The following is a 26,811-nucleotide window of genomic DNA, read 5'->3' as shown; positions in this document are numbered from 1 at the left end:
GGGTGTTCTGTCCTTGTTACGGTTGGAGGGGTGGGGTCTGAGGGCGGATGTGCGGGATGTGGACGAGATGCGTTGGAGGGCATCTTTAACCACGTGGGAAGGGAAATTGCGGTCTCTAAAGAAGGAGGCCATCTGGTGTGTTCTGTGGTGGAACTGGTCCTCCTGGGAGCAGATACGGCGGAGGTGGAGGAATTGGGAATACGGGATGGCATTTTTGCAAGAGGTAGGGTGGGAAGAGGTGTAATCCAGGTAGCTGTGGAAGTCAGTGGGTTTGTAAAAAATGTCAGTGTCAATCCAGAATCTGGTTTCCAGCATCTGCAGTCATTGTTTTTACCCTGTCATATTTGGAGTCAGGAAGATGGTGGTGGAGTAAGATGCTGCTGCCAGATCTCTTCCACTCTGCCCTTTTTCTTCTTTTTCTCTCCCTCTTTCCTTGGCCTCAGACACCTGGGCCAGCCTCTACAGCGGGGTTGGCAGAGGCTGGGAGTGGGGATGCCAGCAACCAGAGGCCCAGTGCAGAGTGGGAGAAGTGGCCTGATGTGGGAGCGGGGATAGTGGCCCAGCGCAGAGCATGGCAGCAGCCAGCAGTCAGACCATGTGAAGGCCCCCTTTACTGGTTTGCTGCAGAGATCCCTTGGAGAGACTGTGATGTTTGTCTTTGTAACTTGGCTTCTTGTTTTTATTCTGATCTACTGTCATACTGTGTATTGCTATAATGTATCTCCTTTTCTTAATTTCTCTATTCGGTAGCTAAGGGTTGTACCTACGTACATTTGTACCTAAGATGGCGCTGTAAGGAGCGACTTAGAAACTTTGTATTGTACTCATTTGAGTACATGTAACAATAAAGCTAATTCAATTCAAATGAAGCAAAAAAAGTGCTTCTTTGAAAATTATGTTTTCTATGTAGTTTTCTTTGCTGATGTGCATATTTCAAGATTAAATGTCATTAGCATTGTTTATCAGATCAAAAATGATTTAGTCTTGAGCATGGAAAATATTTGCATTCTGAATGGTTAGCAACATCCTGTTCAATTATGTTAAGTAAAGATTTGGGGTGTAGTGGCAGAGGAAAATGTATTGCTCAACATATGACATTTATCACTCATTATTTCAGTCTTGTAGATTTCAATTACTCTTGTTGACTGCTCTTTCCTCAGGCAAGGTACAGGAAATGATGGTTAGCATTTGAACGTGCTGTTATTTTTAAGTGCTGTAAATTTGATAAAGCTATGCTAAAAGATACAAAACTACTTTTTAAGTTGTCACATTTTCGCATAGTTGCAGTTGGGGTCATAAAATACATTTTTTGATATGTTTTCTTCTTGAAGTATTTAATAGACCTCCTAAGAGCTGTTGAATTTCATTTTCCCAATCAGCAATGATTAACTTTAGGATCTTCTTTTGAACAATTTGACTTGCCTTTCAGATGCAAAGCTACTGTTTAAACATCCAGGATGTCTGGGATATGATGCATGTGTGCCAGTTTTATTCTTTAGCCACTAAATAGTTTTGGGTCCTGGGGAAGGAAGCTGAACATTGCCCACAGGCTGCTGAGTGTTCATAACAGGAAACCTGTCAAAAAGATACTCTGTCACGTGGAGAGATGCAGGACTGTACTCCACCTCCAAAATTGCATACCAGTGCTGCAAGAAGTTCAATGAAATGATTTTGAGTGGGCAAGGTAATATATTAGTCACTTTTCCCTTGAATTCTAGCACTCTTCACTTCATAAAAGGAAAAGGGCATGACTTCACAATCTTGTCTCATATGGCTATCCATCTGCTTTAACTTATCTTAATAGCAATTATTTGACAAGCAACTCAACCCCCCTTTTCTCCATGTCAAATGAATGTTGTTATATCATCTTTCAGCTGTTCTGTGACACTTGGTGCACACTTTTTTTTAAACAGATGGCCTTTAATTAATTTATTAAATATTGACAAAAACTGGTCCCCCATGGTTAGCTGATACAGAAGATTAAGTCACAATGGATCCAGCATGAGTTGGCAAGTTGAATACAAAATTGGCTTGGGCAAAGAAGACAGAAGGTAGTCGTGGAGGGGGGTTTTTCAACTGTGACTAGTGTTCTGCAAGGATCAGTGCCGAGATCTCTCTTACCTAAAGGATTTGAATAAAAATGTCGGTGGTCGGCTGATAGGTTTGCAGACAATTGAAAAATTGGTGGAGCTGTGAATAGTGAGAAAGGTTATAAAATGATACAGCAGGATACAGATCAGTGAAAAAGCTGGGCGGAGAAATGGCAGATAAAATTTTAATCTGGACAACCGGGAGGTGATTCATTTTAGGATGTCAAATGCAAGAGGAAAGTATACAGTAAATGGCAGAACACTTAGGAGCACTGATGTACAGAGGGATCTTGGGGTTCATAGTTCCCTGAAAATGGCCACGCAAGTGGATAAGGTGGTAAAAAAGGCAGACAGCACACTTGCCTCCATCAGTTGGGGCATTGAGGAAAGAATCACGGAAACAGACCCTTCAGTCCAACCCAGTCCACGCTGACCATATTCCCCAAATAACCTACTCACACCTGCCTGTGTTTGGCCTGTATCCCTCCAAATCTTTCTTATTGACGCACCTATTCAAAAGTCTTCTAAATGTTGTACCTATAACTACGACCATCACTTCCTCTTGCAGTTCATTCCATACACTATCTGCTCTATTTAAAAATAAAGTTGCCCCTCGTGTCCTTTTCCAATCTTCATCATCTCACCTTAAAAATATGCCCCTAGTTTTGAACACCCCAACCTTAGGGAAAAGACCTTTGCTCTTCCCTTTATCTGTTACCCCTCATGCTTTTATAAATTTCTAAGGTCACCCCTCAACCTCCTACACTAGAGTGAAAAAAAGTCTCATTCTCTCCAGCCTATTCTTAAACTTAAATTCTCTGTTCCCAACAGCACCCTGTTAAATCTTTACTGAACCCTCTCCACTTCAATAATATCCTTCCTACAACAGTACTTGAGAAGAAATGCCATCAATGCCCTGAACAATCCAAACTCCTATAGTCAAAAGGTCTGAGGAATGAAGGCAAGCATGTCAAACAGCACCTTACACCTTGTCTACATGAAGTAGACCCTTCGGTCCAACCCGTCCATGCCGACCAGATATCCCAACCCAATCTAGTCCCACCTGCCAGCACCCAGCCCATATCCCTCCAAACCCTTCCTATTCATATACCCATCCAAATGCCTCTTAAATGTTGTAATTGTGCCAGTCTCCACCACATCCTCTGGCAGTTCATTCCATACACGTATCACCCTCTGCGTGAAAAAGTTGCCCCTTAGGTCTCTCTTATATCTTTCCCTTCTCACCCTAAACCTATGCCTTCTAGTTCTGGACTCCCCGACCCCAGGGAAAAGACTTTGCCTATTTACCCTATCCATGCCCCTCATAATTTTGTAAACCTCTATAAAGGTCACCCCTCAGCCTCCGCGCTCCAGGGGAAACAGCCCTAGCCTGTTCAGCCTCTCCCTGTAGCCCAAATCCTCCAACCCTGGCAACATCCTTATTAATCTTTTCTGAACCCTTTCAAGTTTCACAACATCTTTCCAATAGGAAGGAGACCAGAATTGTACGCAATATTCCAACAGTGGCCTAACCAATGTCCTGTACAGCCGCAACATGACCTCCCAACTCCTGTACTCAATACTCTGACCAATAAAGGAAAGCATACCAAACACCTTCTTCATTATCCTATCTACCTGTGACTCCACTTTCAAGGAGCTATGAAACTGCACTCCACGGTCTCTTTGTTCAGCAACACTCCCTAGGACCTTACCATTAAGTGTATAAGTCCTGCCAAGATTTGCTTTCCCAAAATGCAGCACCTCGCATTTATCGGAATTAAACTTCATCTGCCACTTCTCAGCTCATTGGCCCATCTGGTCCAGATCCTGTTGTAATCAGAGGTAACCCTCTTCGCTGTCCACGACACATCCAATTTTGGTGAGTTCTGCAAACTTACCAACTTTACCTCCTATGCTCGCATCCAAATCATTTATGTAAATGACAAAATGTAGTGGGCCCAGCACCGATCCTTGTGGCACTCCACTGGTCACAGGCCTCCAGTCTGAAAAACAACCCTCCACCACCACCCTCTGTCTTCTACCATTGAGCCAGTTCTGTATCCAAATGGCTACTTCTCCCTGTATTCCACGAGATCTAACCTTGCTAATCAGTCTCCCATGGGAATCTTGTCGAACGCTTTACTGAAGTCCGTATAGATCACATCTACTGCTCTGCCCTCATCAATCCTCTTTGTTACTTCTTCAAAAACCTCAATCAACTTCGTGAGACATGATTTCCCACGCACAAAGCCATGTTGACTATCCCGAATCAGTCCTTGCCTTTCCAAATACATGTAAATCCTGTCCCTCAGGATTGCCCACCACCGAGGTCAGGCTCACCGATCTATAGTTCCCTGGCTTGTCTTTACCACCCTTCTTAAACAGTGGCACCATGTTTGCCAACCTCCAGTCTTCTGGCACCTCACCTGTGCCTATCGATGATACAAATATCTCAGCAAGAGGCCCAGCAATCACTTCTCTAGTTTCCCACAGATGTAAACATATGTTCTCTCTCTTCTACAACATTACTCAGAGCCCTATCACTAATTGTATAAGTCCTGCTGAAATAACTGTGCAGAAGCTGATATCCCATCACCAAGTCACCCTTTATTTACTTGGGGCCAGCCAGCTCAGAGTCAGTCACTTGAAGAGGGGAGATTCTAATTTCCTAGTTATATTTTTCATTTTTTTGTATATTTTCCCCAGCATCCATGTTGTGTGTGAGACACAGTGAAAGACAACAGGTGTATAAATCTTTATTCATCTCCTAGTTAGATTGTTCAGCCAGGGCATTCATGATTGTGATTGTTAATCTGGGCCAATGACCGCTAGTCAACAAGGTCAACCTGGTTCTAATTACTACATCCCTCCATGCCCTCAGTCCAGACATGTAGGCCTGGTGTTTTGCTTGTAGCTTTTCCTGCCACATTTTCATCCTAAGTCTGGCTCCTCTGAGCCAGACTCTGACACTGGTATTAGTATTGGACTATAGCTCACCTCTTACATCCTGAGTATCTTCAGAGAATTTCCTCCTCCTCTTCCAACAATAATGGTATCAAGGCTGCATCTATCTTGGACTGAGATTTGTTTGATAGTGAACAGAGGGGGAGCCTCTGACTGTTCTGAGGGGCCAGATATGTTTTGCTCCTGGCCCATTTGCAAGGTAGTAACTTTGAACAAACAAGTGCAGCACCTGAAAGCTATCACTTACAAAGTTCGGGTAAGGGAAGAACCTGACTTCGCATCAACCTTGACTTGTACCCATACTGAGCTACTTCCATGGTTCTGGCACTAAACTTCATCCCCTGAATTAAATGGGCTCTCTTGCTTAGAGGAAGCATATAGCCTACATTGACATTCCTGCTGCTGTTTCTCACCCACACCCAGATTTAACCTGGTGCAGAGTTTTCTCTCCATCAGCAACTCTGCTGGAGCTCTCCCTGGTGTTGCGTGTGGCATGATTGTATAATCAAACAGAAACCAAGACAATTTGGTATCAATTGACACGGTAGGCTACTTCTTTAAACCTACCTTTAATGTTTGGACCACTCTTTTCACTAGACTATTGGACGATGGATGGGGTGCAGAGTTGTCCTTATTTCCTAAAGCCAAATAGCATTCGGCATATATTGAAATTACCTGCTGCTAGATGACATCCTATTGTCTGTGACCAATACGTCTGTTGGGTCCATATATCACAAATCATGCTCACAGCTTCTCCATCATCCGAGTTTGCGAGATGAACTTTATGCACGTCTAACTACTTGGAATCGGAGTCCGGGATGACCAGGAACACCGAGCCAATGAATGGACCAGCTTACCCCAGCTCCAACGTTCTTCAGGCATGTCCTGTATTCCCCCCATCGCCACGGAAGTAACTGCACAGAGGCCAATATCGTTTCACCCTTTATTTACTTGTGCAGAGTACACTGGCTGTAGCCAGCCGGCTTGGAGTTACTTACCTGAACTGAGGAGATTCTGATTTTTATTTTATTAAAACAGTACAAAATCGTTAGCAATAAACAGAAAGCAGTAGTTCACAAAAACTGCAAAGCCAAACCTCAAACCCCACCATTCAACCAGTTTTCAGGGAGAGGACAAACCTCTAATCCCACTTCCATTCATCACAAAGATAACAGTAACAAACACAGGCAAGACAATGCAATCAAATCACAAACAGTGCACAGAATACAGACCCAATATAGCTATATTAAAAAAAAGACACCTGAAACCCCTCTCCATACTATCAAGACCTCCTTGACTAGCCTTCCTGTAGGACAGTCAGTCAGTCATCGCCCTTCCGGTCTCTGGCCACCCTGTGTACTGACTGACTCTCCCCAGCCCACTTTCCCCTGGGACTATTGTCGGCCACCGGCTCCCGGTCACCCCACGTACTGATCAAACCACCCCCGATCTGCTTTCCTGCTGTCAGCCTTCCAGCACCCGGCCACCCCGCGTACTTATTGACCCTTTCCCCTGGCCAGCTTTCCTATAGACCGGCCATTGGCTGTCCGGCTCCCAGCCTCCCTGCGTACTGACCAGTCCATCCCCGGTAGGCCTTCCTACGGGCTGCGTCAGCCACCTGGCTCAGGCTCCCCGCGTACCAACCGCCCTGCCCTTTCCCAGCTTTTCTGCAAGGACACTATCAGTTGCCTGGCACCACCCGCTCCATGTACAGATAAGCATGCTGGGAGGAGCCTTCCTCCAGGCTGGTCATTGACCCTCTGGCCCCCAGCCAGCTCACGTACTGGCTGCCCCTCCCTTGACCAGCTTTCTTATGACCACACTAATCAGCTGCCTAGCCCCCAGCCACCCTGTGTATTAGCAGACCCACCCCCGCCCCACTTTCCCATAGGCTGGTCATCTACCCTCCAGCTCCCTCTAGTCCACTCTGATCCATACAAACAAAATTATAGAACCCACATAATACAGTAACAGAATTCACAAAATCCTCAATATAGTTTCTAGTACAAAGGCAGAATCCACATCCAAACTCCAGGATGTAGCAAATGCTCACATCCCAGTGTATACACAGGTTTCAGTCTCCATAAAGGCCTGGCCTTCCAGGGAGAACTAGGCCCACTCTCAGAAACAGTACATTGTGAAGCTGCAGTTAATCCACAGGGGTTTGGTCCAGTACCAAAGGCAGAGTTGTCTCTCAAAAGGCAGAGTCCATACCACACACACAGATATCCAGTCTTCACAGGCCTTGACCACCCAAAGGACCAGGCCCACTCACAAGAACACAGTACAATGTAAAGGTGCAGTTAACTCTCAGGGGTTTGGTCCACCCAAGAATGCAGAGTCCACTCCAGAATTCAGCAATTGCTCACCTCCCAGCACATGCACAGGTGTTCAGTTGTTACAGCGGCCTCCTTACCCACAAAGGACCAGGCCTCTCCATATAGGGCCAGCTCATCTGGAAAGATGTATTTTCTCACAAGGCCTCAGTCCAAACACCAAAAAAGTTTAAAAATTCCAAAGAGAGAAAACCAGAGTGCAAGGGCTAAGCCCTACCACAAAATCAGCATAGTTCTTTTCTCAAAAAAAATGCACAGGCTGTAACCAGCCAATGAAACAACAGTTCCTTAATGAGAACTGAGTTACCCCTGAAAGACTGTGTAAATCAGGCAGTTTAAAAATCAGTCAAAAAAGGAATACCAGGTAACAAAGTGACTAATTAATTCAGCAAATACAGGAATCAGGTTTCCCCCAAAAAGAGCAGAAACCAACTGCAGCAGTGACACAGTGTGCCCAGCCAGCACAGAGTCAGTCCCCTAGACTGAGGGGATTCTAAATCTCTTGTTTATATGTTTTATAAGCTATATTGGGTCTGTGTTCTATGTATTGTTACTGATTTGATTGCACGGTTTGTTACTGTTATCTTTGTGATGAATGGAAGTAGGATTTGAGCTTTGTCCTCATCTCCCTGAAAACTGTTTGAACAATGGGGTTTGGCTTTGCTGTCCTTTCGCCTGTATATAGTGGGGTTTTTTTGTGAACTGCTGCTTGCTGTTTATTGTTAACTGTATTTTGTACTGTTAAATAAAGAGATCAAAATCCTGTTTACATTTTTATTTTAAACAATAAAATTTACAAAACAAAAAGTTAGATGTTAACAGCTGTATACAAAGAAACAGCAATTTTACAAGGGCATCAAGCAACAAAGCCAGGGCCCAAACCCTACCATTCAACCAGTTTTCAGGGAAGTGAGGACAAACCTCAAATCCAAGTTTCAAACATCACAAAACAGTAACAATGACAAGTACATATATAACAGTCCAATTAGATTAAAAAGCCGTACATAAAATATAGACCCCTTCCCAGCAAACCACCCGTCCCTCCCCCTTCCGCCTCTCGGTCCGACCTGACACCTTCCCACCACCACTAGGACAACCTGTCCTGTTGCCCCAACCCTCCCAGGTCGGCAGCGATCAGGATGGCCTGCCCACCTTCTAGCTTCCCTAACCGTTCCTCACATCTTCTAGCGACCTGAGACAGCTCGCCCTGATGCCTGCCCAGGGTGACAGTGCTGAGGCTGGCCTTCCGACTCTTGATCTGCCCTTACCTACCCTGATGCACCATCTGGTCTGTGGACTGCCCTGACACACCTTTAGCTGCCTCAAGGACAGCCCATCCCCTTCACTGGGACGATGGTACACAGGGCAGCCCACAGGCTTTCTGGATCTCAGCCTGCCCCTACACACCTTCTGGCTGTCTGCCACTCTGACACCTCCCGACCACCTCTAGGACAGCCTGTCTCGATTACCCCTTCTCAGGACGACAGCACTCAGAACAGCCTATCCACCTTCTGGCTCTCACGGCCACCGGCATCGGGGTAACCCACCCATCCTCCCGCTCTCAGGACATCCTACCAACCTTCTGGTTCACATGATGGCCTACCCACCCTCCAGCTCTCAGGGTAACAGCATTCAGGATGACCTATGACCCTCCCAGCTCACATCAAGGCCTGCCACACCCAGGGACACAGAAGACAGTGCAGGTGATAGACTCAACAAGCAATGTCAATAAAGAGTCCTTTCTGGTACGGAATCCATTACCATGAACAATTGTTATCTTCAAAATGTAGAGTCCATTCCCAGAATGAGAGTCCACTCCAGTATACAAAATGCATTGTCAGAAATGGAGTCCACTCCAAACTGCAGAGTCCATTGCTAAAAATCAGAGTCCACAACTGAGGGCAGAGTCCACTCCTGAAGTCAGCAAATGCATACCCCACAGTACGCAGGTGTTCACTCTCCATAGAGTCCTGGTCTATCCTTGAAGAACCAGGCTCATTCACAAGAACACAACACATTGTAAAGGTGCAGTTAACTCATAGGGGTGTGGTTCACTCCCGACAGCAGGGTCCTCTGCCAAACTCCAGCATCCAGCAAGTGCTCACCTCCCAGCATACACACACAGATATTTCGTCTTTACAGAGGCCCAGTCTCAGAGCTAGGCGTTCCCACAGGAACAGCTCATCTGGTAAGATGTATTTTCTCATAAGGACTCAGTCCAAACACCAAAAACAGTAAAGACACATACAAAAAAAAACAAAGAAAATTAGAGTCCAAGGGCTAAGTCCTGCCACAAAATCAACATTGGCATTTTCTCAAAGGACAAGAGGAAAGAGTAACACACAGACTCTAACCAGCCAGTGAAATAACAATCCCCTAATGAGAACTGAGTTACACCTGAAACACATTGATTGTGTAGATCAGGCAGTTTAGATATCAGTCCTCACTAAAAAAAGGAATACCAGTTAACAAACTGGCTATATAATTCAGCTAGTTCAGGAATCAGGTTTCCCCCTAAGAAAAGCAGAAACCAACAGCAACAGTAACACAGTGACTATGGTCTAGCCAGTCAGTCCCCTAGACTGAGGGGATTCTAAATCTCTTGGTTATAATTTTAATAGCTGTGTTCTGTGCACTGTTCTGCCTGTGATTGTTACTGTTATCTTTGTATGAATGGAAGTGGGATTTGAGGTTTTTCTTCATTTCCCTGAAAACTGGTTGAGATGGGGTTTGGTTTTGCTGCCCTTTCCTCTCTATATAGTGTTTTTTTTGTGAACTACTTTGTTTATTATCAACTGTATTTTGTATTGTTCAGTTAAAAAAAACCTCTTGTTTATATCTGTAAGCCAGGGCTTTCCTGATTGGGGTTGTTAATCTGGGCCAATCAATCACCTCATAGTCAATGAGGTCAACCTGGTTCTAATCACTAGATCTGCCCTTGTTTGTTTTACCATAACAAAATACCTTGCATTTATCCAAATTAAACTCCATCTGCTTGTCCTCAGCCTATTGACTCAATTGATCAAGATCTCTTTGTAATCTTAGAGAACCTTCTTCACTGTACTTTTGCATTTAAAATTATTCAGGGATTTCTCATCCTGGATTGTAGCAACATTCTTGGCATAGAGCTTTAATAATTCTTTTATATATTTCAAACTTCTTCCAAAACTCTGTAAAATACATTTTCTTAAACAAGTATTGATATAACCTTCCCAGTTGTAGACAGCGAAGGGTTGGTGTACTTTCCCTCTCTACTTGTGATGATTTTTGCCTTTTTATTCTGATGAAATGGCATGTTTGCACTCTTCCTACATTAAAAAATTTCTGATATTTTAAATGAAAATTTCCCTACCTCTGAAATGCTTTACTGGACTTTAATCTTCTTCCACAGTAGACTTAAATTTTCGTAAACATGTATCCAATACTCAGAGCCTTAGAACCAACTGAATTCTGTTTATTGTAGAACTAAAGGTCAAGTTCCCACAAGACTTATAAGATCCAGAGGTTGGCAAAGTCACATTGTAGCTGTATAATATTTTAGCATATTTAAAGTACTATGTGCAGTTCTAGTCACCACACTAGAGGAAAGGTGTGAAAGCTTTGAAAGGGTACAAAAGAAATTTACCAAGATGTTGGTGAAAGTGAGGACTGCAGATGCTGGAACTTATAGTCAAGGATGGAGTGGTGCTGGAAAAGCACAGCAGGTCCAGCAGCATCCGAGGAGCAGGAAAATCGACGTTTCGGACAGGAGCCCCAGATTCCTGATGAAGGGCTCCTGCCCTCAGATGCTGCCTGACCTGCTGTGCTTTTCCAGCACCACTCTAATCTTAACAATGTTGCCTGACTTGGAGTGTATTAGCAACAAGAAGAGGGTGGACAAACTTGGATTGTTCTCGCTATAGTGTCAGGAGTGAGGAGCAACCTGATAGAAGTATATTAAATTAGGAGAGGCATGGGTAGGGTGGATAGTCAGAATCTTTTCCCCAGGGTAGAATGATTATATACTAGGGGGAAAGTTTGAAGGCGATTTGTGAGGCAAGCTTTTTTTCCAGAGTGTTAGGTGCCTGGGTCGCACTGGCAGGGGTGGTGGTGAATCAAATACAGTACCAACCTTTATGAGACATTTAGACAGAAATATGAACAGGCAGGGAATAGAGGGAGAAGGACCATGTACAGGCAGCTGGGATTAGTTTAGAATGGCATCATGAACAATGCAGACATAGTGGGTGGAAGGGGGTCTGCTCTTGTGCTGTATTTTTCTGTGTTCTATGTTCTATGTCCAGTATATGCTACACAATGCCATAAGATGTATATTATTAAAAAAGACATATCCAAACTGAAACCACTCATGCCCTCTGGTGTGAAGATGATGGAGCTCCTTAGCTCCCATGCTCTTAATGTGAAGATAGACAAATCGGGGTCATTTGTTCAGTTATTTACCTGACTTTGGTATCGTTATAATTAAGGTGATGTTTCAGTGTTCTTCGAATTTACATGAGAAATTATCAGGACCAAGACAGTGCCTCTAATGCCATAAAAAAAATGCAATTCTGGTAATTTGGGAGAGAAAAAGTAATAGTCTGCATATCAGCTTCCAGACCATGGTAGCTGTAATATGTGCTGTTATTTTTCAGGGTCTGCTCTAACTCTATTAGATCACCTATTAAGTCAATCAGTCAGAGATGCAGGATACAATGGCAATAACTGGAATCAACTTGCTGGTACTGTTATTTCTGAATGGGAACAGCACCATACCAGTAAAATGTAGAAAGGTAGGCAACACTACCTAGAAGCAAACTCCAGAGATGCAGCCAGTTGTATATTTCTCCCAGAAGTGAACTGTTGTGTGAGGCAGCCCATCACAGTCCTATGAACCTTTCCTAAAACATGAGTAGTCCGCTACCTCTGATTTTATTTTTGATTTATGATTGTCAAATGTACCGAGATGTGGTGGAAAGTATTATTTTGCATGCTCACCAGACAAATTATATATCAGGGTAATAGAACAGAATGCAGAATATAGTGTTACAGCTACAGAGAAGGTGCAGAGAAAGGTCAACTCTAATATATGAAAGGTCTGTTCATAAGAGTGATAACAGTGTTGGTATGTGTTTTCAAACTTTGGTTATTTCTGCCCATTGGAAGAGAGTGGAAGAGAGTATAACCGGTGTGGGAGAGGTCTTTGATTCTGTTGCCTGCTTTCCCTAGGCACTGGGAAATATGAGTGAGGTTAATGGAAGGAAGGCTGGTTATCATGATGGACTGGGCTGCATTCCCAACTCTCTAATTTCTTGCAGTCTTGGGCAGAGCAGTTGCCATACCAAGCTGTGATGCATCTGGAAAGGTACTTTCTATGGTACATCTATAAAAATTTTTAAGAGTCATTGTTGACAAGCCAAATTTCCTTAACCTTCTGAGGAAATAGAGGCATTGGTGTGCTTTCTTGACTGTAGCATCGAGCTGCATGGACCAGGACAGATCATTGATCCTCAGAGCTTGAAGTTCTTGAGCACCTCCATTTTAGCATCATTGATACTGATGGGGATGTTCTCCACTCTGCTTCCTAAAATCTATGGAAGGTGAAATATGGGAAGGGCCAGAGGGCACAGCAGAATTTGGAACCGTGATTTAGGGGCTGGTACCCAGTGGTAAAGACTCCAGTTTTCTGTCAAAATACTATTTTTTCCATTGCACGTGAATATTAGATCAAAACACTGGAGAAATTTAGAATTTGTTTTGTACATTATTGACAAATATTTTAAAACATTCTTCTTGTAGTCTTGTTATTGTCTTTGAGAGCGTTATTGTAGTCAGATGGTACATAGTGGATAATGGTACATTTAAAAAGTCAATTTTAATTGATAATTATTTTGTAGAACAGAAATAGGACTTTTATTTAGTTATTGCCAGTGTAGTTCCCATAACCTTTATGTATTGAGCAAAACTGTTAACTCAGAAGTCAATGTGGCATTCTGCCAATCAGAACAAGTTCATTTGTTAACTATGCACAACATTATAATCTCAAGTTAAACCTTTTTATGCTGCAGTATATCTGAATGTAATATTAGCAATTTGGGAGAGCTGTGTTTTGTGCCAGCAGCAAAGAAGTTCTTTAATAGAACAGAATGTTTTAATCTAGATAGACAGTGAAGGATAAAATTGGTGCCAAGCCTTAAAAGACATGCAATATGAAAATGCATATCCTGACACAATGGCCACAATTTTATGCTGCTCCAATAATAGGAGTGCATGAGTTTTCCCTGTTAGTGCACACCACCTGTATAGCATTAGTATGCAGTTGTACATATGCAGCATACATCTTGTGGTGCAGTGATAGCATCCATAACTCTGAATCTGGAGGCCCAGATAAAAGATCCACCTACTCCACACATGTATAATAAAACATCTAAATTGGTTGATTAAAAATACTTATAAAAGAGAAAAAAGGATGATCTGGTACTGTGAAGAAACAAAAGAAAGTGTACATTGATAACAGAGAATAGACGTTCATTGTGTTTCTCTGAACCTTACTTCAGACTGTTCAACAGATCATAATATAAAGGGCTTTTGTGACACGTTGGCAGTGTCCCTACCTTTGAGCCAGGAGGCATAGGTTCAAGTCCCACATTCTCCAGAAGTGTTTAGTAACATCTCAGAACTGGCGCAAGGATGAATGAGGTCAGAAGGATTAATGAAATGCAGTCATCATTAGTATGAAAACTAGAAGAAATATAAACGAGTTATCATTATTTAATGTTTCGACGTGCTTCATAATTTGAATATCTCTATTAAATCTCCATTTAACCTGCTCTGTTCAAAGAATAATGAGTCCACTTGCTTCAATCTCTATCACAATTGAAGTCTTTATTTCTGGCTGAGAAAATATCCTGGCCCCTGCAGTCAACTGCATTAGCTTTCAAAAAGGAAGGTAGTTCAGCCAATTATTAAGCAGCAGTGCTGTGGTGGCCCATCAGCATCAGGGAGGTCAACTTTCATTACGTGGCCAAAGTGTCAACCTCTAAAAATATTCAACCCACTGAGAAGTTAAATTCGAAAATCTTCCACCGTGTTTTATTTGCCTGTCATTGCATTTTTGCTAAAATTTGTGAAGATGGGAATTTCACCTAATTGGTCTGTAAATTTTGAATGAAAGTTGGGGAAATTTCTGCCTCCTCCTTATCTCCACCTACTCATCCAGTTATCTGTTTAAAAAAACTTTTAACGTGAGCTTTGGATTTCTGCAATGGCCCTAGACTTAATTTAAAAATTAAAATGACCAAGAATAATTGCTGTAAGTGACATTATAATTAGTTCAGGGTTTTTTTAAAACCAAGTTTGGTCCGTCTGGATATAACTTTAGAGCAAGACACATTTGTGTGGGAGACTGTTTTGCTTGTAAGTGCTTGTCAATTCAACTCCTCCCACTCATTTGCAATATGGAAGTCTGATTTGGAAATTTCCAGTGAAGGCAGAAAATTTTGGCGTTAAATTTTATGACTTCATCTCCAGAGCTGAATATATTGTTTACCATTCACTTAACTGTGGAGATTTGGATGCACAGAATCTAAAAAGACAATGTTGTGAATGATGGTGGTATTATTGTTACTGATAGTATTGTGATGATGGACGTGATCCAACAATTTACTGCACTACTTAGTGTATGGTAAAATTGAACTTACAATGTAAGCTAGGAGCATAATCAATAAAGCAAGTTGAGTGATCTGCCATTTCATTGGAATGGAGTCAAAAGTGAAAAACGTAGGTGTCCCGGACAAAACAAACATAAAGTGAACCTGAGGGCAGATCGAGGAGAAATCAAAAATGTTGTGGATTGAGGGGAGCTAGGAAGGGGCAGGGAGGTGGCCAGTAGAGCCAGTTGAATGGTTAGCAGAGAATGTGGAACCTGGTCATTTTGTGGGCCAAAATTGGGATCTGGGCCCCATGTAACTCAAGGATGTGAAGATGAAAACCATGCCTGGAGAAGCAACCAGAATAGGAGAGTTTAAAGGTTGTGGTAATATGTGGAAATTGAAGCTCAATCAAGGGAATTGTTGAGCAAACAGACCATTGCTGAAGTATCATGGCAAATGGAGGTGAAGAGCTTGGCAGCTGGGAGTTTAAAAGTATAATTTATTAAGTATTTTCAAGCAGAATATTCTTTTTAGATTGGATTACTTCTAATCTAAAAAGAATATTCTGCTTGAAAATTTATTAAGTATTTTCAAGCAGAATATTCTCTAGGTGTGATCTCACAAGCAGTAGGCTTGAAAGAGTTTTGGGAGACCCAGTGGTCGGATATAAGGAAGTGTTTGGAGATAATCCAGTCAGTGATTAGGACAATAGAGGTGGAAAAACCTTAGGTGATGGTAGTGTTGAAGAGGATAGTCATGCATATGGGTAAGAGAGGTTTTATGGAAGCGGGAGTTGAGGAAGTCCATAAATTCAGGAAAAATGGAAAGAGGAAATAACATTAACATTTACTCCTCTGCAATTTTGCTGAAGGAGTAAATGTAATTACAGATGCTCGTGCTGCAACTTTAGGTTCAAAATAAGGAAGAATTGTCCAGTGGCACAGTTTCAAAGTATTAACAAACAATTTCAGTTATTTGTTAGTTGTTTTCCATTGGTTCTTGCTTTGATTGTAGAAGTATTCAAAGTTGTTTAAAGTTGCTTAAGTATACAGCGTCTTTGTGTGGCATTTGCTGAAGAACTTTGTCCTAATTTCAAGGATTCTGCACATGCTGCTTGCTCCGAGACTTGAGGTTGTATACATCCCCTTTGGATTACTGCAAGAAAAGAGAACAACAAATACTTCACAGAGCAGAATATGTTGTTCGAAGAAGGTAGAGAGAGAGAAGAGAGGAGGCTATATCCTCGAAGCATGTTCAGCGACAATTCTCCAAGGTGAATTTTTGAGAAGCATTGCCAGACATCTCTGCATTGCTAAGGGGGTTACTGAAATTTGCCACCTGCTAAACCAGTAGCTGCAATGCCAGAGAATAACGAAGAGAGCAATTTGTGTCTATGAAGGTGACTTTGCTCATGAACTTGTATACCTGGAGCGTTCAAGGTTGGAGCAGCCGATAATTACAACATCTCTCCATTTGCCATCCATTGATATATTAAGAAGGTCCTAAGTCTCCATGTTTCAAGCTGCTGAACATATTTTGTTCTTTCTTTGTAGAGAAAACTCTGGAACAAACATATGCATTTGTAAGGATTTCAGGCCTTCTCAAGATGCAAGGAGTCATTAATTGAACACACATCTGTTTACAAGCACTGCATGTCAATTTTGTGATGTACTATAACCAAAAGAAATTCCCCTAACTTAACATCAGTATATCATGCAGTTCAGTATACAATATCTCAGCAGTAATTATTCTAAGCAGTCTATTTTCCATCACCATGACAAATGAAGGTGGCTCCTGGACGAGGGGAACAATCTTTTGATGTTGTGGCACCCTACTAAGCTACAGTTACCCACACACAAGTAATCAGCTTGCACATAACAAAAGGCACATTTTTGATGGAGCAAACTGTTGTGTTGCTTAAACAATGTTTCTGTTGGCTGGACTGCTCTAGAGGAGCTATGTACAACTTGATAATGTGAGGTTTGAAACACTGGGAGGGCAACTTGAAGCTCTAAATGCTTGCTTTGTGTGATAATTGACAAGTATTATTTGTAGGTGTGTTTTGTGGGGATGGTGGATGGAGCAGTCTATGGCACTAGTAGTGGAGTTGGTAGGGGATAGCATTAATGATGTATCCATTGACCTATCTGGTTCCACTGTCTTTGCTAGGTTTGTTTCCAGGATTTCGTGGTTTTTTGTGGATTGATGACATTTTCCTGCTCTTCAGCTTCTACACCAAAGTCTGACACTGCAGTATTGGGAAAATCTTTAGGCCTGCACAATGTTGTGCCATTTTAATGTCTTTTTCAAATCAAACAAATTTTACAAAGATTTCCAGCACCTTCTCCAGTTAAAATACAACTTCCATTTTAAATTTTTTAATGCTGGTTTTAAGAATAAAGAGTGGAACCCATTCTGGATACTCCAAAATTTGGATCCCTTGCTGAGCCAACAGCCTATGTTGTTTACCTGCTACCATCAATTAATTGCATTGGCAAACCAAGTTTGCATTGTGTCTGCATCTAAAACAAGTGGCAAAAGTTGGCTGCTAATCATGATCCGTCTAGATATTCTTGGACAGTACGTAATGACCGGTCAATAAGCCATAGGATACTTTTGTAAGTTAATATGGATAGTTTATTTTATTTTTCATAATGTTTAAATTTAGTATAAAACTGAGTAATGTTGATGGCTCCCTTGATTTTCCTTTGAGCGCAATGACAGTTAATTAAGGGCCCATTATGAACGTTAATAATAACCAAGTTCTTTGATGTGTCAGTGAAGTGGAAAAACCTTGCCATTTGACATTTGAGTAGCTAATTTCTCCAGTCATTTTTCATAGACTTCCTTTATTAGATTGGAACAATCTGGTGTTATTGACCACATCGGCTAGTCATCAGCTGAAAGCCAAAAATAACCCTGTTGGTCAGTAAACAAGATTTCAGTGCTCTTACATTATGCTCTTTTGAAGTATTTAAGAACCAATTCTCAAATCATAAGTACAAATTATTTAAACATATGCAGAAAATATGAACATTTCAACTGAAAAACCTATAATATTCCACAACCTTGCAGTCTGAGAATCTTTTCTGCCTTTTAATTTCTAAGCCCCAACATCCGTCAGTTCAAAGGTTATGTTCCACTCAATTTAATATCCCATCATCCTTGCTATGAAACTTTTCAGTGGTATCTGTGAAGCAGTTTTAACACGTTTTATGAAATACATGTTAAATCTGAATGACAACTCGTTCAAGCCAAAGTACATTCCTTTTAAACTGCATGATTGCTTTGAAGACCTGCATTAAATGGTTGATTCCTGAATGCGTGTTTCTGGCAGAAGTTTGAGAAATCATAAATGCAATTCCCTTGATCTTCTATCCATTAAAATTCACTCAAATCGATGAAAAGTCACTTAAATCTAATAATTCATATTCTGGAGGGCAGTCATTCTTAAACCAAAATCTAATTTACTATCTAGTATGTTTTACTCAATTTCTTTCAAACCAAATTGTTTAATTGCATCACAATATCAAAGAATGTACAGAATTTACAGAACAGAAAGAAGCCATTCAACCTTTGATGATTGTAACAAGGTCAACCAGCTGGACCTCATAGAATGAGTTCCCTGATTGGGCCTGTTAACGTGGTCAAATCAGGTCTGACTGACAAATAAAAAGAGAAATGTCAGAGATTCTGGCACTCTGAGAGCTGACTCTGAACAGGTAGTACTAGAGTCAAGGATTCTTCATGCATAAATAAAGGATGACTTGGTGATGGAAAATCGGCCTCTGGAATTACTTCACAAACCACCTCATTGCAACTTATTTTATTAATATACCGTTCTGCTCTGGTTTCCCTCATGAATACTTAGCAACCTCATGATTTCAGAGAACAGAATAGATGTGATCCATCCCTAACATGTGTTTTGATGAAGGTTATGGGCAGCTTTCTGCAAATAAGAGTTTGAATAAGAATTAAGATCTTTAGATATTAAGCTGAGGCATCACCTGCCCATTCTGGTATGTGTAAAAGCTCTTGCAATATTGTTTTGAAGAAGAGCAGAGGAATCTTCCCTGGTAGCCTGGCCAATATTTATCCCTCAATCAATGTCATAAAAACAGATTAAATGATTCTTTATTTTATCATAGTATCATCATTATCATAGTTATTTGGACCATCCTGGTCATGCCAGCTATCTGTAAAAGCAACTCCACTATTTCCATTTCCCTTTAGCGCTGCAATTTTTCCTCTCCAGATAATTATCCAAACCTCTTTTTAAAGCCAGAGTTGAGTCTACCTTCACTGCACCATATGTTTGCATTCCAAATCCTAACCATTGGCTACATTTAAAAGAAAGCTTTTCTTTATGTCACCACTGCTTCTTTGCAAATTGTTGTAAATCAGTGTCTTCTGGTTCTCAATTTATCCACCAATAGGAATGTTTCTTCTTATCCGCTCTATTCAGACTCCTCAATTTTGAAAAACTCTATCATATCTCTGCTTCTCCAACCCTAACCCTAACCCAAATTAACCGATCTATGGATGCAACTGATGCTTGATATCCTTGTAACCATATGTATGATTTTTTTTCTTGTGCACCCTCTTTAATATCTTAATATATTTCCTAAAGTGTGACACCTAGAACTAGACATAGTACTTTACTGAGGTTGAATCAGTGTTTTATGCTGGTTTATCAAAGTCAGTTAATTGGCCATGCTAAATTGCCCACAGTGTTAGGTGCATCAGTCAGAGGGAAATGGGATTGGGTGGGTTACTCTTCAGAGGGTGGGGGTGGACTTGTTGGGCCGAAGGGCCTTTTTCCACACTGTAGGGAACCTAATCTCATAAGATGTATAAATGATTTGAAGAAGAATGTGGGTTGGCTGATTAGTAAATTTATGGATGATACAAAGGTTGGGGGAGCTGTAGATGCAGCAAGATATAGATAGGCTAGAGACTTGGGTGGGGAAATGGCAAAATTTAATCCAGACAAATGCGAGGTGATGTATATATCCTCCAAAATACAATAAATGGCAGAACTTTTAGAAGCATTAATATACAAAGGGATCTGCGCATACAGATTCACAGTTCCCTAAAAGTGGCAACTCAAGTGGATGAGGGAGTCAAAGAGGCGTATGGTGTGTTTGCCTTCATTGGTTGAAGCAGAGTATAAAAATTGGCAAGTCACGATGCAGCTATTTAGAGGTTTGCAAAGGCCACGTTTGGAATATTGAGTATTGGAATATTCTGGCTGCCATATGACCAGAAGGCTTTGGACAGGGTACAGAAAAGGCTTTCCAAGATGTCGCCTGGTTTGGAAGGGATTAATTATGATGAGAGCTTGGGCAAACTGTTTGTTTTCATTTGAACATAGGAGACTGAGGGGCTACCTAATAGAGATTTATAACATTATGAGAGGCATGGATAGAATGAATGGTTGGTTGGAATCTTTTCCCCAAGGTAGAAATGTCAATTGATAGGGTGCTTAGGTTTAGATAAAAGGGGGGAAATTTAAAGGATATGTGAGAGGCAAATTCTTTTTGCATGGAGGGCAGTAAGTGCCTGGAATGCATTGTCAGAGGAGGTGGTAGAAGCAGATATAATGACAACATTTAAGAGATACATGAATAGCGGGGGATAGAGGGATACAAATGGCATAGAGGCAAAAGATTTTTAGTCATGCGTCAGTGCAGACTTGGTGAGCTGAGGAACCTGTTGCTGTGCTGTATTGTTCTTTGTTCTTCATTGCCCTTGAGAAGGTGGTGGTGAGCCATCTTTTGAACCACTTTTGTCTATGGGCTGTACCTGTAGCAAGTTAGCTGAACCTGATTTGCTCTCAACAAATCCACACAGACTTTCCATAACTAATTCACACTTGCTAAGTGACCCAAATCATTTTGTTCTGAATTATTGTTTCTAAAGGCTTCCTCACTGCTGAGGTTAAACTGACAGACCCATTGTATCTCTTTACACCCTTGTTCAAAATCAGCATAACCGTTGCAATTCCCTGTTTATCTTCCACCGTGCCTGGATCTAAAGAAGATTTGAAAATTGTCTTCTGGCTGTTTCTGGAACGTTCATAAATTGATTGTCGGTTTCCTATTTTACAACAATTACTGCAATTCAGAAGTACTTAATTAGTTATGAAATTCTTTAAAATGCCTTAGGGTCACAGAAGGTACAATAAATATGTATTCTTTTCATTTATCTAAGTTTGTACATTTCACCAGGATAGAGGAATAAATAATGTTTAAGCAGATTCAAGAGCCATAATGAATGTGTGAAAGTACACATTAGTCTGTGAATGAAAAATAGCTTCAGCCTTCAGCTAGTACCAAGTTAAAGCCACAAAAGCCATATTTGTGATAGAGTGTAGGATTTGCATTGTGTGTTGCTAATATTGACACTGCAAAAGTCTTTTTTTGTTTAGTGGCACTATTAAAATGTACCATAGAATTCCTCTTTCATCCTCAGAACCTTACATACAATGATTGCATCCATAACCTATGAATATGGACACTGCACTCATTTTGTCCACTGGCTCCTTATCAAGGTTGCTGCACATTTTCTCTTGCAGAAGGGTTCTCCTTGACTTCAATCATGGCCATTTTTCACTTTAAACAGCCATGTTCCTAAGCAGCTGTTAATCTTTCACAAACTGGATATGTTTTTAAAGCTGATATAATGACATTGGATATGTAGTCCAGACTGAGCTTTTTCCCTGTTCTACGTTGAATAAATTGCAAAACTGCGAATAATATGAAAAAAGAATAATAATCTTTCGATTGCACCAACACAGTTCCAATAGTGTACAAATGCAAGGCATAAAAGTAATTCTGCCTGGATTGTTAGCACTGAGTCTAATATTTTGTCATTACATTATGATTTATGCTGCAGGTGCAGTATCTGGACAACCCTTTGCATATGGCATCTGTTATTGCAAATTGCCTGAAGGAGGAGCGGAGGATTCTAATAACAGTGAACACACCTGAACAGGTAGGCAATATTGTTTCTGATCTTAGATATCCATGTTATAGTTTCTTTATTTGTGTCTAATTCTGTATAAACACTGATCAGTCACTTAGCAAATGTGCAAACTAATAGCAAAAATAGCACATTAATGAGTGGAAATTGGTTTTGGTCAGTAATGCACAATGCGTAATAACAAAATGACAGCTTGTTTCATATTCTGCAAAAATGCATTTTCTACTTAAGTTATTAAGCATAGATTAAATGTAACCAAATACATTGAATTGTAGCTTTTTTTTAGGCTGCATGTATTATCAGAGATAAAAACACTATTGACTGTGAAATCCTTTCTCTCCCTGATTTAATGCGGTAAGAAAAACGTAACTTGCTAAGCCTGTACTGCAGGCAACTGAAAAAGTAGCCACTGATAAGAATCGGGCTGTTTTGCTCAGTGTTTATTTTGTTAAATTGCTAGAAGCCCAATTAGTTTCCATTGGTATTATTTTTAATATATAGTAAAGCAAAATGAAACGACAGATTACTAAAGGCAAGGGAAATTTTAACTCGATCAGCAAACGTCATACCAATCTTGTTGATTCTATGTAGGATTGAAAATTTTTAAAATAAAATGCAGACACTTTCTGAAATAATCATTTTCATGTTATTCAGTTATGTAATAATTATTTGCAAAATGTCACTACAAATGTAGCCACAATGTTTATATGGTTGATCCAGTTTAGTTTAATTTGTAAATGGTAATCTTCAGAATATTGATTGGCCATCGGCTCATCACTGACATACAGTGGCAGCAGCGTGTACTATCTACAAAATGCATTCCAGTAACTCTTATTGCACCTTTCAAATCCATAATCTCCTCCATCTAGAAGGCAAAGATAGCAGATGCATGGGAACACAATCACCTGTAAATTTCCCGCCAAGTCACGTACCATGCTGACGTAGAACTATAATCACCGTTTCTTCACTGTCGCTGGTCAGAATCCAGGAACTCCTTTCCTAAAAAGCACTGTGGGTGTCCCAAGGACTGCAGTGGCTCAAAAAGACAGCACACCACCACTTTCTGCAGGGCAATTGGGGATGGGCAATAACTGTGGGTGAACTAGTGATGCCCATTCCATGAAGTAATAATAAAAATGTATTTAAACAGTAATGATACAGGACGACCTAATTGGCAATGCAGTCAATACCATTGCTTGCAGATCTAAAGTCAACTTATTACAAAGCATTTAAAATGAGCAAGACTTTACATCAAAATTCAGACCATTGAATGCTGTCATATATACACCCATCAATTATGTACAAACACGTGCACAGGTATTTCTGCGCTTTAGCATTAGGATCAACTATATTGTGCATTAGCTATTATATTGATTATAAAATACATCCGATTTCAGTACTACATGTCATTTCTATGATCGACTATTGCACATTTCAGCCTCACCATATTTCAACCCCAGGATCAATTCTTGTATAGTGAGCTGCAGAGCGAGCAGCAGGATCATGGCAGTTACGGTTGAAAGATCCACTGTTGGACCTATTTACGACAGCATTAGGTGGATCATTTATCAATTTCATGTAGTGTGCCTCAGCTATGAAATTGTATACAGCTCTCAAGATCACTTGCCTCAAGCGTGGAGCTATTCTCCAAGTATATGTGGACTTCAGAAAGAGAAGCCCCTAGATAAATCAGTTGTTTACAATCCTTCTTAAAGGCAACATTAATCCTCTGCTGTATTTGGGACTTTGTTCAAAGTAACCTCTTGTCAATATACACTTCCCTGGCACAACAGTGAGATCATTTTCATCCTCCAACTTGGCTTTAATACATTTACTTTCCTTATTAATATATGTTGTAAATACTTGTAGCCCTAACACTGATTCCTGTAGCACTCCAGTAGTTGCCGTCCTCAAAATGTCCCCCTTATCCAAATTCTGTCTTCAACTGTTTAGAATCCTGTCACAATACAACTGTATATTCATGCTAAAATACCACCTCCAACACCGTGGGCTCTTATTTTACTAGGCAGCCTAATGTACAATATCTCATTAAACACCTTCTTCAAATTCATTTTCATTTGGTGGAAAACACCATTATACCATCAATGAATTGCGCCAAGACAATCATATCCTGTTTCATTCATTGGTGTATTTTCTCTCCTAAATTTTAATCTTGTTTATATGTACAAGGGGCTTGAGGAAAAATTACTACAGAACTCCATGATTTCAGAAAGGCAAAGAGGTCTGGAACACAGAATGACTGCCATAAAGGCGAATACACAGGTATGTTTATGGGAATCAGTATGGGCATCTACTTAGCCTGTTTTATCCAAAAGATGATTGTATCCAATTGGTGAACCAAATGGAAAATACTAAGCTACTAAAACACAACCTCATTTGCCAGCAGTTCATGTTGGAAAACTAAGAATACAGTAACATTAGGCTTCTGAGATGTGTCTCCAGCAGGTGAGATTTCACATGGTTAATGCAGGCTTAAAAGGTTACCCACATTTATCCGTGTGCAATAAATTGGAAGGATGGCAAATGTAAGACCTTATTAAATGCTAAACATGTTTATCAGGGAGTAGCTGAATTATAATACATGAGAAACATTTGCATATTCTGTCCTTAATCTATTCTGAAATAACAAACCTCAATGGGACGACCATGGAGGACGACAATTGTCCCAAGAGACACATATGGACTACAATAATGGGCAGGATTGGGTTCAGCTGTCTTATCATCTTTAATCCAAGTGCATCATATTCAATAAATTCTTGACTATAGAGTCCAAGGGTGTCTGGTGCATATACAAGTGTAACCAGTGAGGTAGACAACAGTTTTAGAGAGTAAGGATAGAGATAATTGGAGTTAAAAAGGGTGAGGATTTGGCTGCTGATTGATACTTAACTTGACAAACACTCACAAGTGGAACCTGCAAGGCCAGTTTGCCAGTGGTGGGGTTTACAGTGCATCCAACACTTGTACCTGAGACTAACCTTAATGGATTCATATTATCTTAGACCTTCTTGACATTTTGACCTCAAAAGCTTTAGTAGCAACTGTGGGAGAGAGATCTATGAAGAGGCAAGACTTGCATTTATATCGTCATAGAGATGTACAGCATGGAAACAGACCCTTCGGTCCAACTCATCCATGCTGACCAGATATCCCAACCCAATCTAGTCCCAGCACACAGCCCATATCCCTCCAAACCCTTCCTATTCATATACCCATCCAGATGCCTTTTAAATGTTGCAATTGTACCAGCCTCCACCACTTCCTCTGGCAGCTCTTTCCATATACACTCCACCCTCTGCATGAAAAGTTGCCCCTTAGGTCCCTTTTATATCTTTCCCCTCTCACTCTAAACCTATACCCTCTAGTTCTGGATGCCCCCACCCCAGGGAAAATATTTTGTCTATTTATCCTATCCATGCCTCTCATGATTTTATAAACCTCTATGAGGTCACCCCTCAGCCTTTGATGGTCCTGGGAAAACAGCCCCACCCTGTTCAACCTCTCCCTGTAGCTCAAACCTTGGCAACATCCTTGTAAATCTTTTCTGAACTCTTCCAAGTTTGACAACATCTTTCCAATAGGAAGGAGACCAGAATTGCATGCAGTATTCCAAAAGTGGCCTAACCAACTATACAGCCGCAACATGACTTCCCAACTCCTATACTCAATGCTCTGACCAATAAAAGAAAGCATACCAAATGCCGCTTTCACTTTCTGATCTACTGTGACTCTACTTTCAAGGACCTATGAAACTTCACTCCAAGGTCTTTTTGTTCAGCAGCTCTCCCTAGGACCTTATCATTAAGTGTATAAGTCCTGCTAAGATTTGCTTTCCCAAAATGCAGCACTTTGCATTTATCTAAATTAAACTCCATCTACAACTCCTCAGCCCATTGGTCCATCTGATAGATCCTGTTGTAATCTGTTGTAATCTGAGGTAACCTTCTTCGCTGTCCACTACGCATCCAATTTAGGTGTCATCTGCAAACTTACTAACTATACCTCCAATGTTTATATCCAAATCATTTATATAAATGACAAAAAGTAGTGGACCCAGCACAGATCCTTGTGGCACTCCACTGGTCACAGGCCTCCAGTCTGAAAACCAACCCTCCACCACCACCTTTTGTCTTCTACCTTTGAGCCAGTTCTGTATCCAAATGGCGAGATTCGCCCTATATTCCATGAGATCTAACCTTGCTAACCAGGTTAGCAAGGGGAACCTTGTTGAACGCCTTACTGAAGTCCATATAGATCACACCTACCACTCTGCCCTCATCAATCCTCTTTGTTACTTTTTCAAAAAATTCAATTAAGTTCGTATGACATGATTTCCCACGCACAAAGCCATGTTGACTATCCCTAAGCAGTCCTTATTTTTCCAAGTATGTATAAATCCTGTCCCTCAGGATTCCCTCCAACAACTTGCCCACCACCAACGTCAGGCTCACCGGTCTAAAGTTCCCTGGCTTGTCCTTACAACTTTTCTTAAATAATGATACTACGTTAGCCAACCTCCAATCTTCTGGCACCTCACCTGGGGTCTTCTAAGAATTCAAAGTGTCCCAACATGTTTTACAACCAAGGACAGATTTTTGAAGCGTAATCACTGTTACAATGTAGGATCCAATAGATTTCTGGTGTATTTCTAAAGTTGATGTCAGACCAGAATAATGGTGTTCTCAACCTAGTCATATGAGTTTGTGTGTGTACATATATATGTATGTTGTGTTGTATATTCTAACATTTTTCTACTGCCATTAACTCCTCTCCACTTATGTGCTA

At 40.9% G+C, this 26,811-nt stretch overlaps 1 protein-coding gene across 4 annotated transcripts in view; it reads left to right on the top strand.

Annotated features, from left to right (window-relative positions):
* Positions 1-26,811, top strand: part of LOC122551256 (signal transducer and activator of transcription 4-like) — a 143,341-nt gene that overhangs the window by 65,875 nt on the left and 50,655 nt on the right. For 2 of the 4 annotated variants that reach the window (XM_043692874.1, XM_043692873.1), the window contains 2 exons: positions 21,919-22,017; positions 24,196-24,288. In XM_043692874.1, coding sequence (XP_043548809.1) covers positions 21,919-22,017; positions 24,196-24,288 — 192 coding nt within the window. Of the gene's footprint in view, positions 1-9,913; positions 9,996-21,918; positions 22,018-24,195; positions 24,289-26,811 lie in introns of those variants that run through there. The other 2 variants (XM_043692875.1, XM_043692876.1) reach the window with 2 other exon arrangements.

This window comes from Chiloscyllium plagiosum, chromosome 7 (assembly GCF_004010195.1).
Source record: "Chiloscyllium plagiosum isolate BGI_BamShark_2017 chromosome 7, ASM401019v2, whole genome shotgun sequence".
Classification (NCBI taxonomy): domain Eukaryota; kingdom Metazoa; phylum Chordata; class Chondrichthyes; order Orectolobiformes; family Hemiscylliidae; genus Chiloscyllium; species Chiloscyllium plagiosum.
The sequence above is the reverse complement of the archived record's forward strand: the minus strand, read 5'-3'. Positions and strand labels throughout refer to the sequence as shown.